At 46.5% G+C, this 18,506-nt stretch overlaps 1 protein-coding gene across 1 annotated transcript in view; it reads right to left on the reverse strand.

The window, feature by feature from the left end:
- Positions 1-3,844: 3,844 nt before the first annotated feature.
- POLN (DNA polymerase nu) overlaps positions 3,845-18,506 on the reverse strand; it is a 68,585-nt gene continuing 53,923 nt past the window's right edge. Inside the window, 3 exon segments of the mRNA XM_064151567.1 lie at positions 3,845-4,990; positions 8,389-8,450; positions 16,665-16,732. Of these exon segments, the coding sequence (XP_064007637.1) occupies positions 4,922-4,990; positions 8,389-8,450; positions 16,665-16,732 (199 nt within the window). The 3' untranslated portion in view covers positions 3,845-4,921.

Below are 18,506 nucleotides of genomic sequence, written 5' to 3' on the forward strand. Positions count from 1 at the left end.
CCTCCCCAGCTTTTTTGTAGGCCCCCTTCAGATACTGGAAGGCCACAGTAAGGTCATCTGGGAGCCTCCTCTTCTCCAGACTGAACTTGTTTTCAGCTAACCAGAAACCAAAAAGACATTGAGGATAACTAATTTCTGCAGTCAGCTGGATGCAGAGTGATGGGTGGGTGCAAGGAGGCCAAGGTAATCCAGGGAGATGTTTAATTTTGCCTCAGCCAATGATTCTGTAGAGACATGCAGTGGAACAAGCTGCTGTTGGGGGGGGGGGGGGGGGGGAGGGAGGGATGGAGGCCAATTCTCAGGAGTTTAGTTCTCTGCTTGACACATAAAATTAGAAAATGGGATTGTAATCTGATGCATGACACTGCTGAATAATTAGAAGTGAGAAATTCTGTGAGCACAGCAGAGGAATCTGCCAGAAAAAAAAAAGAAATGAAAGGGATTGGTAAGGGGAGGAAGGGAGGATTTCTACAGGCAGTGTTTGATACCATGGAAAAATGGAGCCTGAAATGAACAACTACAGTGAAAATGTAGTTAGCCAGAAAAGAGCCACCAAAATGCCACAAATGCCCAAGTGGTGGAGGGAAGCAAGCTGGGGGAACAAAGGTCAGAGGTAGGAAGTTGGATGTTAGCAAAGAGTTGTCAGGCATTGGAACAGGCTGCCAAGGGAGATGGTGGAGTCAGCATCCCTAGAGGTGTTCCAGAAACCTGTGGGCATGGCACTTTGGGAGCTGATTGATGGCCATGGCGGTCTTAGGTTGATAGTTGGACTGGATGATATTAGAGGTCTTGTCCAACCAAAACAATTCTGTGATAATTTAGTCTCTTAAAATGTTTCCCTTTTTTCCTCACAACCTATTAAGAGATTCTGGGAGGGTAAGAAGCAAAACTCCCCTTTGAGGTTCAGTCCCGAGCAGTGAGTGTGGGAGATGGCAGAGTAGATGGGGAGAGGGGAGCAGCTGTCTCTGCTTAGCTTCAGTTGACTCTCATTAATTGATCCTCTGAAGACAGTAATGACCTCTTTTGAACTGATTTGCATCAATTAATTTCAGTTGTGCCTTTGGTAGCCTGGATCTTCCCTTAGATCATCTGCCACGTGGGGAAGGAACAGCATTTGGAAACAGTTGAACTCAGCATCTGTGAGAAATGGCACAGCACAGCACTTTGATGGCTCTTGCTTGGGCATGGCTCAGACTGCTCAAGACTTTAATCTCTTAATGTCCACACACCACTGTGGAACAGCAGGACTCTGATCTTCAGTGCTGGCCCAACTTGATAACAGCCACAGTTCAAACACTGGGCTCAGATCCTACATGAGCAAGACCCTGTAGTTGTGAGGGGAAAGAAAAACCTTCTGGGTTTGGAAAACTGAGAGGAGCTGAGGAGAGTTAATCAGCTACAGCAGATCCAGAACTTCACTTGCCTCTGGTATAACAAAAGCCCTCAAAAGGAAACTCACCTCATTTTGGGGGGGTCAGCAGAACCTGTTTGGGTCATTTTCTCGTTTAATCTGATTCAAAAAGGAGGCCAAAGAATGGGCTGAAAGTTGTACAATGCCATCCTGAGACATTTCCTCTACCATAAAACATCTCACTTCACCACTAGACAACCAGTCTGGACAAATCTCTCAGTGACCAGGCCTTGACCTCAGAACTATCTTCGAGCAAGAGCCTGGACTAGAGTCCTCCTGAGGTCCCATCCAACCCGAATTGTCCTGTGATCCTATGCCATTTTTCAGCTGGGCAACAGCAGCTGTCTGGTTGAAAGACAAACCAGAATTGCCCTCCCTGTGTTCTGCTGTACCACATTAAACCACCCAATGCTGCACCAGAAATGTCTGGGGATAGGATTCCTCCTTCCCACCTGTGCTGCCTCACTCAGTACCAGCATTTACTACATCCCTGGCTCCCTGGCATGCTTCCTGTTGGTATTAGCAGGTTGTCAGAGACATTCCAGCAGCGGAAAGGAATTGGTTCTTCTGCAGCAGCTTTAGTAGGCAGGCATCTGGGATTGAGGTTTCAACCATGTCCTGCTTTTGCCTTTCTGGGAAACCTCCCCAGCCTGCTCAGCACATCTCTGCTGAGAACATCAGTCTGCAACCAGCTGGTTCTCTTGGGACTTCTCTGAGCTCCACTTCTACCCCACACTTTTGTGAGAGCCTCTGATGTTATCCAGGGTGTCACAGTATCACAGTACCATCAGGGTTGGAAGAGAACTCACAGATCATCAAGTCCAACCCTTTACCACAGAGCTCAAGGCCAGACCATGGCACCAAGTGCCACGTCCAATCTTGCCTTGAACAGCCCCAGGGACGGCGACTCCACCACCTCCCCGGGCAGCCCATTCCAGTGTCCAATGACTCTCTCAGGGAAGAACTTTCTCCTCACCTCCAGCCTAAATCTCCCCTGGCACAGCTTGAGGCTGTGTCCTCTCGTTCTGGTGCTGGCCACCTGAGAGAAGAGAGCAACCTCCTCCTGGCCACAACCACCCCTCAGGTAGTTGTAGACAGCAATAAGGTCTCCCCTGAGCCTCCTCTTCTCCAGGCTAACCAATCCCAGCTCCCTCAGCCTCTCCTCGTAGGGCTGTGCTCAAGGCCTCTCCCCAGCCTCGTCGCCCTTCTCTGGACACGCTCAAGCATCTCAATGTCCCTCCTAAACTGGGGGGCCCAGAACTGAACACAGTACTCAAGGTGTGGTCTAAGCAGTGCAGAGTACAGGGGCAGAATGACCTCCCTGCTCCTGCTGACCACACCATTCCTGATGCAGGCCAGGATGCCACTGGCTCTCTTGGCCGCCTGGGCACACTGTTTGTGTCTTCACTACCCACTGTAAGTTCAGGTAGTTTGCTGTCCTCTCTGCTTGTGTTTGGGATTCTGAGGCCCAGCTTCCAGCCAAAGTTCACACAGGTTTGGTGCATTTTTCTGAGTCACCTTCTCTACTCCAGGATTATCAGCTAGGTTTTAGATGCTTTCTTCCTCAGCTTTTGCTATCTATGTTGAATAGGTTGGGTGGGAAGGGACTTTCAAGGTTATCTAGTTCAAATCACCCTGCCATGGGCAGGAACACCTCTACTAGATCAGGTTGAACACTGCCAGCCTTGGAACCTCCACAGGTTCTCTGGGCAGCCAGTTCCAGCACTCCACCACCCTCACAGGGAAGAATTTCTTCCCTCCAGGGCAGGGGGGGTTGGCACTAGATGGCTTTTTAGGTCCTTTCCAATCCAAGCCATTCTAGGAGTCTCTAATTCTTTATGCTCTTCAGTGTGTGCTTGTTTCGTGTTAGGGTGAAGGGTATCCCTAGTATTGCTCAGGGCTTAAAAAACCCCACATTGTCAATTTAACTTCAAATTGTACCTCCTAAGGAACATACCCAAAGTGGAAATCAGATGGGACATGTACAAAAAATGTTGACTTCTTCCATATACTAGCACAGGCCTCTTGAAAACAGTAGGAGTGAAACAGATGAGAGGGCAGAACATTCCACACTTATCCAATGCCATTGCAAGCAGAAGGCTTGAAAAGGGCAAAATCCAGGAGGAAATTTGTGCAACCTCTTCTCAGTTGGAAAGGTGGAACCAGACCTTCTGCTTGCACTGGCTGGTGCAGGGTCACAGCCCTGCAGGCTGGATTCTCCTCCAACCCAAGAGCTGCCCTCCAGTTAATATGTAGAAGGTCTGGAGTTGGCTTACGTGACTACTGCTGATTTTATTGCTACCAGGACTGACTCACTTCAGCTGACAGATGGCCTTGAAGGTCCCTTCCAACCCATTCCATTCCAGGTTTCTATGACAGGTGACCTATGATTAATAAGCACAGCAGCAGAACAAGGTTTGACAGTTTAATGCCTTTAAGAAAACGCAGAATTGTTTAATGGTACAAGTTAAAACTGCTGAAAAAATCCCTGTCACTACACACTTCTAACCTTCTAATGGTATTACTTTGATCATTTGAGGTCAAACACTGAAAGATAGTGAACACCTCTTAAAAGTTTTATGCTTGACTTCTAAATAATTAGTAGGCTTTGAGGGCAGTTTCATCTTCCACAAGCAAAGAGGCAGAATCTGGCAACCAGCAAATGTTGTGAAACAAACTCATTTAAAGACTAAGTTCAGCACAAAGCCAAAATATCTGTAACAAATTGGAACATTAAGCCTGAATCCTAAAAAAGATGAGCTTGAATCCTCACATTTAGCCAAACAATACTTAACATGACATCAGTAATCAAATAATAGAGTAGGCAAGACTGTAAATGCTTCCTCTAATGCATGCTATGTTCAAACTGAGCCTGAAATGAGTTGAAATGACAACAATCTGGTTATTTTAAAGGCACTTAGGCACGAAAAGCATTAGAAACAACAGCTTTGCTTCACCTCTCTTGCTCCAAAATCCTAACTATAAAGTGAAGGTGGAAAACTCTTCATTTCCAAACAACTCCGTGGAAGGTGATATTTCATATGTGACACCAAGCAAGCAGCTGCCTTCTATTCACCAAACACCAAGTGCCTGAACACAACAATGAAACACTTGCTGCTGCAGTTCAATTCCTGCCAGTTCAGAGGTATTGTCAGACAGGCCCTTCGCAGCATAGTTCAGATGCAAGTCTAAACATCTGTATTTGTCACGTTCCCAAAGGGTTAATCTCGTCCTGCTTCATTTCTTACTTGTAGTAATTTAGCTCAGAACAAAAGCAGCTCCCTGCTGGTTACCTTGGCTAAAGGAAACACAATGAGCTGGTAAAAACCAGTTTTATCTCACTGCTGTTGCCTAGGGCTACAGACAAAATGAAGTAAAAAAATTCACATGCAGAGTATTAGGTGCTTATGAAAGATCCAGCAGCGCTGTTGCCTAGTGATTGGGGTGGGGGAGGAATCAGCACAGGCCAGCGTGGTGTATGGGGACTGAATAACATCCCTGATGGCTGCTTTACAGCTCTTGCAATTCTGTCATACACCCCCACGATTTCCCAGTGCTGAGAATCACTTTCAAGGGAACCTGTCAGGAAAAGAGGGGAAAAAAAGGAAACACATGAAGCCCATAAATATTTAAACAAATAAACACACACATCCCATATAGCAAAAGCCTTACATTGGCTTTTCCCGTTGGAGACCTCACCTTGAGTCCTGTGTGCAGTTTTGGGCTCCCCAGTTGAAGAGGAACAGGGATCTGCTGGAGAGGGTCCAGCAGGGGGTACCAGGATGATGAGGGGACTGGAGGGCATGGCTTATGAGGAGAGGCTGAGAGACCTGGGGCTGCTTAGTCTGGAGAAAAGAAGACTGAGAGGGGATTTGATAAATACTTATAACTATCTGAAGGCTGCCAGGAGAGCAGGGACAGGCTCTGCTCACTGCTCCCTGGGATAGGACAAGGAGCAATGGGTGTAAGCTGCAGCACAGGAGGTTCCATCTTAACACAAGGGGGAATTTCTTTGCTGTAAGGGTCACAGAGCACTGGAACAGGCTCCCCAGAGAGATGGTGGAGTCTCCTCTAGAGTCTTTCAAGGCCTGTCTGGATGTGTTCCTCTGTGATCTGTGTTAGATAGCATTGTCCTGCTCTGGCAGGGGGCTGGACTCGATGATCTCCTTGGGTCCCTTCCAACCCCTAACATCCTGTGATCATGCTGATACTACCCTAGATTGCAGGCCTGTCCAATGTGAAATGTCCTGCATGCCTAATTAATACTTCATTAGCACTACAACGTTGATTAAAATACCTGACCAATTAAGGCTGACCTTCAGTTCTGCAACTGCAAATACAGGTTGCTGAGTTGCAAAGCCAAATGCATCTCACCACACTTCTCAGAAGAGCTGCAAAATCAGAGTGTTTATAGCCAGCAACTTTGTCAGTGATATAAAGAAACTAGCAGGGGGGGTCCCAGGTTTTTGGAGGTGTTTTTGTTGTTGCTTTGGTTCTATTTCGGTTTGGTTTGCAGTCACAGCTGCTCTGTTACACAGAAGACTTCCTGACATGAAAGCTGCCTCATTAGCAAGGACTGTACTTGGGAAAAGAAGCAACTTCAAAGATAAGGCCTCCTTCTCCTCAAAGAAGAAAAAGAAATCTCTCCCCATGAAGACTCTGTGTGTGTGTGCTCTACTTTAGTGGCATTTTTCATTGCTCTGTATTCAAAACCAACACTCCTAGTTACAGAACATGTAACAGAGGTGGGGGTGAAGCAGGAACATTGCACAGAATCACAGAACTGTTTCAGTTGGAAAAGCTTTCTAAGATCGAGTCCAACCAGGAACCTGCCACCACCATGGCCATCAAACCTCGTCCCCAAGTGCCAGGTCTACACACTTCCTGAACACCTCCAGGGCTGGTGGCTCCACCACCTCCCTGGGCAGCCTCTTCCAATCCCTGACCACCCTTGCAGCAAAGAAGTTTCTCCTAATCTCCAACGTAAACCTGCCCTGGCACAATTTCAGGTCATTTCCTCTCTTCCTATCACCCGATACTAGGGAGAAGAGACCAACTCCCACCTCACTCTAACCTGCTTTCAGGGAGTTGTAGAGAGCAATGAGGTCTGCCCTCAGCCTCCTCTTCTCCAGACTAAACAACCCAGCTCCCCTCAGCTGCTCCTCATAGGAACTATTCCAGACCCTTTACCAGCTTCCCTGGACATGGTCCAGCACCTCGATATCCTTCTTGGAGCAAGGAGCCCCAAGCTGAACCCAGCATTCAAGGTGTGGCCTCACCAGTGCTGAGTGCAGGAAGACAATGCCTTTCATGGAAAGCTTTTCATCAGCAGCACCTCCCCTCCTGAAAGAGAGACCCTCAGACCCTCAGTGTACAGAAGGGTAAACAATATCCACACAGATACAGGGAATTTCTTTTCTTTTAAAGATCACCCTTGGTTTCTTCCCCAAGATCAAGCTGTAGGTTCTTTATCTTTTCTGTCTGGCCTCTGCCATCAATCAATTTGTGATGCTTCAGAGGAAGATGAAATATCTTCATGATGCAGGTAGCCTGATGTGCAGTAGGAGTGGTAGTATGTCATGACTCCTACATCAATTTGCTTGGGAAAAGGAAACTCAAACAAGAGTAACAAAAGATGTATCTCCAGATACTTCCATTGCCTGTTCAAAGTCCTTACTGCAGATCTAGGAGTTTGCTTTTCCAGCCATTTCCATTAGTGCAGGCCTGAGTGTTTTAACCATGTCTGAAATAAACAAACTCCCTTCTGTCCCTGTTACACTGCTGAAGGAGTGATCTGGCAACACCAAGTACTCCATTCCTCAGAAAACTGGGAGCCCTTGGACTGTTGCTCACTTGACAGGATGAGGATTTCCCAGGAACTATAATCCTTTATTAAGCCACAAAAGCTGAGCAGTAGGATAGGGTCAAGGGTATTAATCTTGGAGAATCAGAGAATCAGACAATCCTAGAATGGTTTGGGTTGCAAAGGAGCTTTAAGATCATCTATATCCAACTCCCTGTCATGGGCAGGGATGCCTCCTGCTAGAGCAGCTTGCTCAAGTCCTCATCCAACCTGGTTTTGAACACCACCAGGCTTGGAGCCTCCAGAGGTTCTCTGGGCAACCTGTTCCAGTGCCTCATCACTCCCACAGAGAAGAATTTCTTCCTCATGTCTCATCACAGTCCAGCTTCTTGCAGTTTGAAGCCAACACCCCTCGTCCTGCCACTCCATGCCTCTGCAAAAAGTCCCTCTCCAGCTCTGCTGTAGCCCCCTTCAAATCCTGGAAGGCTGCCCTAAGGTCTGTCTGGAGCTTTCTCTTCTCCAGGCTGAACAACCCCAACTCTCTCAGCCTATCCTCCTAGGCAGAAAAATACCATTATTGTATAAAATAATCTCAGTTAGGTGCAATGCACAGACAGAGCCAACAGCTGTGCAGCCATCACCCACTCACTTCTTACAGATAATCTTCTGGTAGATGGTGCCCTACACTTTGAACAGCGACCAAATGATTTTGTCTGCTTTGTATCTTAGGCACCCACATGGAAACATTAAAAAGACCAATTTTCTAAGTGAAAATTACTGAAGAAATGTCTTTTGCAGTGTTTTCTCAGCAGTAAAGAATGCCTGGCACATTGAGAAAGCCTCTTAGGGGCACATATTTCTCACTCTACCACACCCAAGAGGAACGTCATGGCAGTGAATGAAATGGGTTTTGAAATCCCCACATGGCATTGCTGAGACAAAGAGCAGAGGCCACTCACACTTTCCTAAGTGGAAGCTGAGTTTCCTCTAATTATTTTCCTTGAGAATTTTTATAGTAATTAAGAGGGGGGAAAAAAAGGCAATTACCTGCAAACATGAAAATGAAACTATTGGAGTGGAAGGCGAAATAGAAGTTGCCTATAGGTTGTTAATATGATGAGGTACAAAGCTAAGCGTGGTTGAGGCAGGAATGGAAATCCAGAGTTGTGCCTACCTTTAATGGCACCTCCATGGCTGTGGTGTGCTGCAGGGACTCCATTGTTCTTTTCACCAGGGCTGCAAGGTAAGTTTGAAACCCTTCAGCTTTATTTTCCATGCTGGAATCGTTAGACAGAAAATAAACAATCAGAAACACAGAATAGAAGGGGTTGGAAGGGACCTCTGGAGATCATTGAGTCCAATGCCCTCTGCCAAAGCAGGGGCACCTAGGGCAGGTCACACAGGAACACATCCAGATGGGTCTTGAAAGTCTCCAGAGAAGAAGACTCCACACCCTCTCTGGGCAGCCTGCTCCAGGGCTCCAGCATGCTCACAGTAAAGAAGCTTCTCCTCACGCTGAGGTGGAACTTCCACCGTATTCCAGTTTCGGTCCATTGCCCCTTGTCCTATCACAGGACACCACTGAAAGGAGCCTGGCCCCTTCTTTTTGCCCCCCACCCTTCAGCTATGGATAAACATTGGTAAGATCCCCTCTCAAGCCTTCTCTTCTCCAGACTGAACAGCTCCAGGTCACTCTGTTATCTAGTGTCTTCAATTCTACATTAAAGGAACCTCCCCACATTCACAATTCCTTCTCATTTACATCAAGTTCAATTTTGTCTCTAGTGGAAGGTTCAACGAATCTGAGAGTGAAATGTGGAGCATGATTTCAGTTCTACACCCCATAACTACAGAAAGTACAGCACTAATATGCTCTACAGGTAGGCACAGCATCTCTGAGTGCTGTATTTCCCATCTTTCAAGGTCAGTGCTCCTAACTGTACATTTCATGACATTTTATAGATTTTGACTTCCTTCTGCAGCCATAAAACTCCATCTAGAAATAAAAAAAGCAAGGAAAAAAAGTATATGCTTGGAGTCTGGACTGTCTAAAATGCATTAGTCTTCAAAGTGAAAAGATCAGAGCCAAACCAAAAATTCATTTCCCCCTCCCCACCCCGTGGGACAGAGGAGTTAGCAAGAATCTAAACAATTAAACTTGACAGTGATTTATGGAACTTAACAACTCACCATGGGCATAACTGCAGGGAGAAGGCAGCTGTCATTATTCCTAACCATAAAATCAGACAATCACAGAATGGCTCAGGTTGGAAGGGACCTCAGAGATCATCCACTCCAACCTCCATCCTGAGGGCAGGGCCATCTCTCACCTAGACTCAGCTGCTCAAGGACTCATATCTGGTCCTGCACAAAGATGTCCAGAGATTCCTCCCAACCCCTAGCATCCTGTGATCCAACCTGGCCTTGAAAACCTCCTAGAAGGCTGGAGAGGGACTCTTCATAAGAGTGTCTAAGAGGACAAGGGGAAATGGTTTGAAGCTGAGGAAGAGTAAACTGCATCTTAGGAAGGGGTCTCACCGTGAGAGTGGTGAGAGGCTGGAATGGGTTGCCCAGGGAGGTGGTTGAGGTCCCATCCCTGCAGGTGTTTAAGGCCAGGCTGGATGAGGCTGTGGCCAGCCTGATCTAGGGTAGGGTGCCCCTGCCCATGGCAGGGGGGTTGGAACTGGATGATCCTTGTGGTCCCTTCCAACCCTAACTGATTCTATGATTCTAAGTTCTCCAGTCCAAGGGTGGTGAGATTCGAATAGGCTGTCCAGGGAGGAACATGGATGTCTCCACCCTGGGAGTGTCCAAAGCCAGACTGAAAGAGGCCTTGAGCAGCTGAGCTTGGTTGAGAGGTGTCCCTGCCCATGGCAGGGAAGTTGGAGCAGATGATCTCTGAAGTGCCTTCCGACCTAAGCCATTCTGTGACTCTATGAAGTGCAAACTCTGGAGTGATTGCAAAAATCACAGCTGAAGTACCAAGGCTGAGGAAACAGAGATGTTTGTCAACACATCTATGCACAGCCACACCTTTGTACTTGCTCCTATTAGACGTGAGGTAGTGTACAGTCCAGTGTGGGACACAGCATCATTTCTGGAGAGCAGAAACAAACATTGCAACCACAGACTGTGAAAGGGGAAACGCTGGCCTAAATAATCATCCATTTAAAATACAGTCCAAGTCAACATGGCTATAAATAGACAAGTGTTGGACAGCCTCCAGCTCGAGAAGCCCACTCTGAATTTAAACAAGCTGCCAGTGCCAGGAGGTCAGCGCTGCAGCAGACATTGGGGCACTCCAACCAGGTGGCATGTCTTCAGAAGGCTGAGGGGATTGCCAGGCAGGCCCTGGGTAAAGAGTTTTTCTGTCAGTAAGCTCCCTACCAGCTTGTGACTGCACAGAGTGGCTGTGACTGAACAGAACATCTGGATGCTATCAGGTTACCACACCTGTGCTACTGCATCCAGCTCTGGAGCCCCCAACACACACAGACATAGAATCATAGAATCATAGAATCAACCAGGTTGGAAGAGACCTCCAAGATCATCCAGTCCAACCTAGCACCCAGCCCTCAGAGGAAGCCTCAAAGATGACCAAGGAGCACCTCTCCTACGAGGACAGGTTGAGGAAGTTGGGTCTGTTCAGCCTGGAGAGGAGAAGGCTCTCAGAGGACTTCATGGCAGCCTTCCAGGATTTGAAAGGGTCACAGGAGAGCTGGAGAGAGACTTCTTACAATGGCTTGTAGCAACAGGACAAGGAGCAATGGGTAGAATGAGATCGGTGCAAAACTATCCTCCCAGGAAGAGTAGGAGAGGAAAGCAGGAAGAAAAGGAGGAAGAACTTCTTCCCCATAAGGGTGGTGATGCACTGGAACAAGTTGTCCAGAGAAGTTGTGGAAGGTCCAAGCCTGGCAACATTCAAAGCCAGGCTGGATGAGACTTTGGTCAGCCTGGTATAGTAGGAGGTGTCCCTGCCCATGGCAGAGGTGTTGGGATTAGATGATATTTAAGGTCCATTCCACCTGAAGCCATTTTATGACAATTCTGTGATAATGATGATGATCTCACACATCTCATGCAGAATCACTCATCTCTGTGGCCCTACCACTCTTAATTTGTAGTTTCTTTCCTAAGATTTAGACTGGAAGCTTTGGGGATAATGATTATTTCTGTTCACTCAAGTCTATCTAGGGCACATCAATTATTAATTTGAAAATGTTCCTTTGCAGCCAGCAATCTACTGCAATGGCATCTGTAAAATGCTCTTCTCCTAACCTCTGCAACTTCTCTCTCTCAAAGCCCAGGGTCAGCAACGATGAGATTTGTTGATTATCCTCATTCTGGAATGCTTTGTAAAGTGCTAAGTATGTCGTGTTAAAATATTAGGCACTAAAAAAAGCCCAACCCTGTTGATAGCAAAGTGAAGAGATCAGAGAGGAACTGAAATGTGAACATATGTTTTAACATACATCAGATTTTCTTGATCCTGGCTAGAATAAATATGCCCATTGAAAGTGTTGTGAACAGGAGCACAGCAAAGCCATGCCTGCCTGCTGGGGAACAAAAGCTTATTTGTTCCCACCACACTGAAGGCATTTTTCCAGCTCACTCACCTATGAAATTATGACTCCAGAAACATGTCAAAGCTGACCGGACAGATGAGCTGTGCAAGAGAGGGGTTTGCACATTGAAAGCTATCTTTAGTTTAGGCAGCAGTGTTTTTCAAGGTAGAAAAAGGCAGCTCAGAGGACAAAAAATGCCACTACCTGGTGGTAACCACCTCGTTCTTTCCTTCTCCTGTCACTTGAGTCTCCTTTTGAACACGGCCACTTTTTTATGCAGCTGCCTCAGGACGCAGTAAGTCAGAAGCTGCAGCAGAATCAAATGAAAATTCACAGAATTTGCACACAACCCAAAAAATTGTATCAGTAGATTCTGAGAATATCTAAGACATTGTTCTTTACGTGGAAACAATCTGGAAGTGTTCCCTGGCAGTGTCCAAAGGCGGGTTGGATGGATCCTTCAGCCACCCGGTCTAGCGGGAGGTGTCTCTGCCCAAGTCAGGGGACTGGAACTGGATAAGCTTTAAGGTCCCTTCCAGGCCAAGCCATTGTAGGATTCTATGAATTGATCAGGTCAATGTATCCCCCTTTACTCTGCTCTGGTGAGACCCCACCTCAATTACTGCATCCAGTTCTGGTGTCCCCACCATAAGAAGGACACAGAGGTGTTGGAGTGACCCACAAAGATGATTCAAGGGCTGGAACATGCTGCTGGGGATCAGGCCAGGATATGGTTTGCTTCCTGGGCTGAATGTTGTAAAACAATACAAAAGAGTCATGTTCATAAGGGAAATGCTGCTGAGAAGGCTTATGCTCTGTGGTGGGATCTAAGTGAAACAATCCTGTTTAGCTTCATGTTCTTCATTCACAGATCTGCAAGGTATTTTGAGACTTTCTCTCCATTCTGGAAATGAGAAATCTGGGACACATACATTTGTTGTTCCTTCCCTGGAAAAGCAGATCAGAAGCATGACTAGAATCAGAATGCAAGCATGCTGAATAGGAGGCCACTGCTTCTTGGATCACAGTAAATGCAGGAGACTAACTCAGCACTGAACTGAGTCCATTAAAGCCATCAAACACCACTCTTTAAGTTCATATCTCTCCCTTTACTGAGCTTTGTGACCGGACAACTGAGATTTCTCTCTGGATCATTAAGCTGCAGGCTGGAAACTGCAAGTCAGCAGATTCTGTAATGTAAAGTTTCTGAATGGGCAAAAGCTCATTAGACATGTAAAGACAAAGCTGACAGCTAAAGAATATCAGCAAATAAAAGTAGGAAGAGTAAAGGCTTAAAAAAGGGAAAAGGAGCTTTGGGTCAAGGGATGAAAACTGTATTTGGAGTTTGAAAGCACACAAGTCAAGTAGGAGCATGCATCCTGCTGCCACTCCTCCTTGGGTTTCAAACTCACATACCTAATTTGTTACCTCACTTAGCAGCTCTTGAATTAATTGGAAACGATTAGGAGGAAAGAGTCTTCATATTTAGTTTCATCTGAAAGGAATCTAGGTCAATCACTCTCAGACTGCTTTGTGATGTGAACCATGGGCTGGGGACAATGGGGAGATGTGCTTCCTCATCACACTTCTGACTGGAAGTCCCATGCTGGGGCAGATGCACCCTTTGCTGCCTGTTCAGTTCAAGCAAAATCCTCCTTACCGAGGCTGAAGAAGAACCAGCTTCAGCCACTCCTGAGACAACTTGGATTAATTCTTTTACCAGCAGCAGAACTATTTCAAAACACAGAATCACAGATTGGCTGAGTTTGGAAGGGACTCTGTGAAGGTCGTGTGGTCCAACCCCACTGCTCGACAGGGTGGTCTAAAGCCAGTTGTCCAGGACCATGTCCAGATGGCTTTTAATTATCTCCAAGGATGGAGACTTCACAGCTTCTCTGGGGAATCTGTGCTCAATCATGCTCACAGTGAAAGGGTTTCCTGATGTTCAGAGGGAACCTTCTACATTTCAGTTTGCGACCACTGCCTCTGGCCCTCTCAGTGAGCACCAGTGGAAAAAGCCCTGTCTCAATCCTCTGTGCCTCCTCCCTTCATACATGCAGAAGATGACCCTAAGCCTTCTCTCAGTCCCAGCTCTCTCAGCCTTTCTTCACAGAGAAATGCTCCATCTCCTCCATCACCTTCGAGGCCCTTTGCTGGACTTTCCCTAGTCTGCCCATGTCTCTCTCATACTGGTGAGCCCGAAACTGGATGCAGCACTCCAAGTGTGGCCTCAGCAGTGATGAATAAAGGGGAAGGAAATGAATGACTGAAGAAATCAAGAAGGAAATGAATGCCTTATGTTGGTCTTCAGCATTAAGGAAAAGACATTTTACCACTCTTCTGTTCTGAGGTAGAGCTCAGCTGAAATTTCATAGAATCATAGAATCAACCAGGTTGGAAGAGACCTCCAACATCATCCAGTCCAACCTAGCACCCAGCTCTAGACAGACATCTAGACCATGGCACTAAGTGCCTCAGCCAGGCTTTGCTTGAACACCTCCAGGGATGGTGACTCCACCACCTCCCTGGGCAGCCCATTCCAATGCCAATCACTCTCTCTATGAAGAACTTCCTCCTAACATCCAGCCTAGACTTCCCCCAGCACAACTTGAGACTGTGTCCCCTTGTTCTGTTGCTGGTAGCCTGGCAGAAGAGACCAACCCCCACCTGGCTACAACCTCCCTTCAGGTAGTTGTAGACAGCAATGAGGTCCCCCCTGAGCCTCCTCTTCTCCAAGCTAAACAACCCCAGCTCCCTCAGCCTCTCCTCATAGAGTTTGTGTTCCAGGCCCCTCACCAGCTTTGTTGCCCTTCTCTGAACACCTTCCAGCATCTCAACATCTCTCTTGAATTGAGTGGCCCAGAACTGGACACAGGACTCAAGGTGTGGCCTGAGCAGTGCCGAGTACAGGGGAAGGAAAACCTCCCTCGTCCTGCAGAATTTCTCTCTTAGAGCAAAGCAGAGATAAACCTGAAAATCAATCTTCAGCCAGCAGAGTGATACAAACTTCCACCTTGGCAACCTATGATAAGTGCAATGGCAACTCAGACCTGTACATTGCCCAGGTCCAGCGCAGGGTTGCCTGGATGTAGATTAAAGATGTAAAATAAGATAATAAAAAACCCCTCCCCTGCTGTGTTACAGATCTCATTGCACTTCCTGACCAAGGCACTTTCACAGAATGGTCTTTTCTGAGCTGATAGTGCAGTCTCTTATAAACTGTATGGAGGGGCTTTTAATTTAAACCAGATTCAAACTCCTGTATTTAGAGGTCAAATGTTAATATATTAACCTAATTCATTTCAGTGCCCCTAATATAGTCAACTTCAATATTTCCCAGGTTCTTTGTTTTGATTAGACAGAGGTTTAATGTTCTCATTATGAACCAATACTCACAAGAGGTATCAGTGGTGAAATGAGACTTAGAAGGCAAATTGTACTGCTGAAGTGAAAGCAAGGCAGAATGGTGAATGTCACCTTTTTTTCCTTAGGTGACTAGGTTAGAATGGAAGATAATATTTATTTGTATTGGTTCAGTTAAAATGTTTATGCCATTATACCAAATGGTTTAGCCAAAAGCATTCTTGAGATAATCAAGACCAAAGTTTGTGAATAAACATTTGGTACCTACAGGAGTAAATCGTGAAGAAGAAACCCAGCAGCCTCCTGTGTGCCCTCATTTCCTCACTAAATATGTACCAGATGCTGAAACAACCTCTGGTTTAGGAAATAATGTCTGGAAGTAAACCAGATGACAGGATAAAAATGTAGGCAGAAACTTTTACTAACTCTTAACTTTGAAAAGTCCATCATAAAGTTCTCTTAATATAAAAAAGGCAATAAAAGAGCTTAGAAATGACAGTACTTTATATTCCTACCTTAAGAAAGTCATGCTTCTTTATATGCACAGCCTCACACAGAAGTATTTAGCAACTTTATGAATATAAAGGCAAATCATATCCTGAGCTGCATCAAGAGAAGTGTGGCCAGCAGGGCAAGAGAGGGGATTCTGCCACTTTATTCCTCTCCTGTGAGACACTGCCTTGACTGTTGTGTCCAGTTCTGGCATCCTCATCAGAAGTAGGACACAGAATTGTTGGAGTGAGTACAGAGGAAGGCCACAAGGATGATCATGGGGCTGCAGCACCTCTGCTGTGAGGATAGACTGAGGGAGCTGGGGGTTCAGCTTGGAGAAGACTTCAGGGGGACCTTAGAGCTGCTTTCCTGTACCTGAAGGGATCCTACAGAAAGGACAAGGGTGTCCAGAGACAGGACAAGAGGGAATGGTTTGAAGATGAGGGAGAGTAGGTTGAGACTGGATCTTAGGAAGAAATTCTTCAGTATGAGGGTGGTGAGATTCTGGAATAGGTTATCCTTGGAGGCTGTGGCTGCCTCCTCCCTGGGGGTGTTCAAGGCCAGGCTGGATGAGGCCTTGAGCAGCTGAGTCTAGCTGAGAGGTGTCCCTGCCATGTAGATTATCTCCAAGATCCCTTCCAACCCAAGCCACTCTAGGATCCTGTGAAGTTCCTTTCCCAGTCATTCTTTTTAAGCTGATTTATTTCCCTGTAAAACCTTTTGAAACCTTGGAGGAAGCTTTGTGATTTAGCTTCACACCATTCACACATTGGATGAGGGAACCTTGATAAGAAAAATAAATACAAATCAGCATGGTGATGAGCTCCAGGTGAGGAGTGCTTCATGTTTCATCTACATAAAAGGCACTGGTGGAAAACAGTCAGGAAATCTGCTTGGTATGCATTTTCTCAATGATAAGAATCAATGTGCTGCTCATTGCTATGTTAATTCTTTATCCTCTGAGGAATCACAGGTTACAGGGAGAAAAAAGGGGGCAAGGGAAAAAAAAAGGAAGAGAGATTGTATTTACCTGAAAATTCCTGGATTTGAGAATCTTCTACTTCAAACAGCAACTCATCATGAATCTGGGCAATTAACCTGAAAAAAATCCAGAGACTTTAGATACCACATGCAAGAAAATGGTAAAAGTTCTTTTAATTCCTATCATCAGCTAAGTGTCACCTGCACAGTGGATGTGGAGCAGTGAATCAACCACCCTATGGAAATACGAACATCATGAGTGGAGTTGGAAGGATTGCAACTCCACCCAGACTGAAAACATGAAGGTCATAACCCCAAGCTGTGCTTGGCAGCTTCTCCAGGGATTTGATGTGACAAGGTGTTACCTAAAATCAAAGGAATTTGCAGAAAATGGCAATAAATCATAGAGAGGGAAGTTGTAGCCAGGTGGGGGTTGATCTCTTCTGTCAGGCAACCAGCAACAGAACAAGGGGACACAGTCTCAAGTTGTGCTGGGGAGGTCTAGGCTGGATGTTAGGAGGAAGTTGCTGGCAGAGAGAGTGATTGGCATTGGAATGGGCTGCCCAGGGAGGTGGTGGAGTCGCCGTCCCTGGAGGTGTTCAAGCAAAGCCTGGCTGAGGCACTTAGTGCCATGGTCTAGCTGCCTGGCTAGGGCTGGGTGCTGTGTTGGATTGGATGATCTTGGAGGTCTCTTCCAACCTGATTGATTCTATGATTTGATGATTCTATGATTCTAAGACAGGCTGCTGGTTTATGCATGTTGAGCTGGAATAAATGTGGTTGCAAATAGTTAGGTTTACTAATGCAAATTAAGCCAATAGTAAGAGTAGTTGTTTCACTGATACACCAGTAGTAACTCCTAGTTGGTCAGTGGCTGGAATCCTTTCCAGGAAATCATCTTTTTGCTTCAGGGCAAAGTTGATGTCCTCACACTGACAAAGAAGTGGGTTCAAGACTGGTAGTGCAGGCACAGATACACAGACTGGTCTATTGCCTCTGCTAGCAGGAGAGCTGCCCTGCTAAAGGCAGAGAGCAGTGACATCAGAGGACTGGCAGCCCTGCCATGTGGGGAAGGCTGAGAGATGAGGCTGTTCAGCCAAGAGAAGAGAAGGCTCAGGGGAGACCTTACTGCCATGGTCCCCATGGGCCAGTACATAAAGGGTGGCTATCAAGAGGATGGAAACTTCCCTTTTTTACAGGAGTCCCATGGAAAAGACAAGAGCTGCTGGGGACAAGTTACCGCTGGGGAGAGTCCAGTTGGGCTCCAGAAGAAAATGTTTCCCCAAGAGAACAATAAGACATTGGAATCACCTCCCAAGGGAAGCAGTGGAATGCCCTGCATGAGACAGTCTTAAGACTCAGCTTGACAGGGTGCTGGGCCAGATCATTGCAACTGTACCACCACCTAGAAAGGTTGGACATTCACAACCTCCTTAGGCAACCAGTTCCAGTGTCGCACCATTCTCACTGGAAAGCATTTCTTCCTAACCTCCAGTCTAAATCTTCCAGTTTCAGTTAATTTCCCCTTGTTCTATCCCTACAAGCCCTTGTGAAAAGTCTCTCCACTGCTTTCTTGTAGGCTCCCTTTAGGTACTGGAATAACACTCTAAGGTCTCTCCCAAGCCTTCCCTTCTCCAGGCTGAACAGCCCCAGCTCTCCTACCCTATCCCCACAGAAGAGGTGCTCCAGCCCTCTGACCATCTTCATGGCCTCCTCTAGACCCACTCCAGCAGTTTGATGTCTTTCTTGTTCTGGGGGCCCCAGAACTGGATGCAGCACTCCAAATGTATTGGGCTGAATCAAACCCACTCCTCTTAGAGGAGGTAGAATCTAGCACATAGAATCCCTGAGTGTAGCTCTCACTCAGGCAGCAGAAAGAGTGCATGTCTGA

This window comes from Pogoniulus pusillus, chromosome 11 (genome assembly GCF_015220805.1).
Source record: "Pogoniulus pusillus isolate bPogPus1 chromosome 11, bPogPus1.pri, whole genome shotgun sequence".
In the NCBI taxonomy this organism is placed as follows: Eukaryota; Metazoa; Chordata; class Aves; order Piciformes; family Lybiidae; genus Pogoniulus; species Pogoniulus pusillus.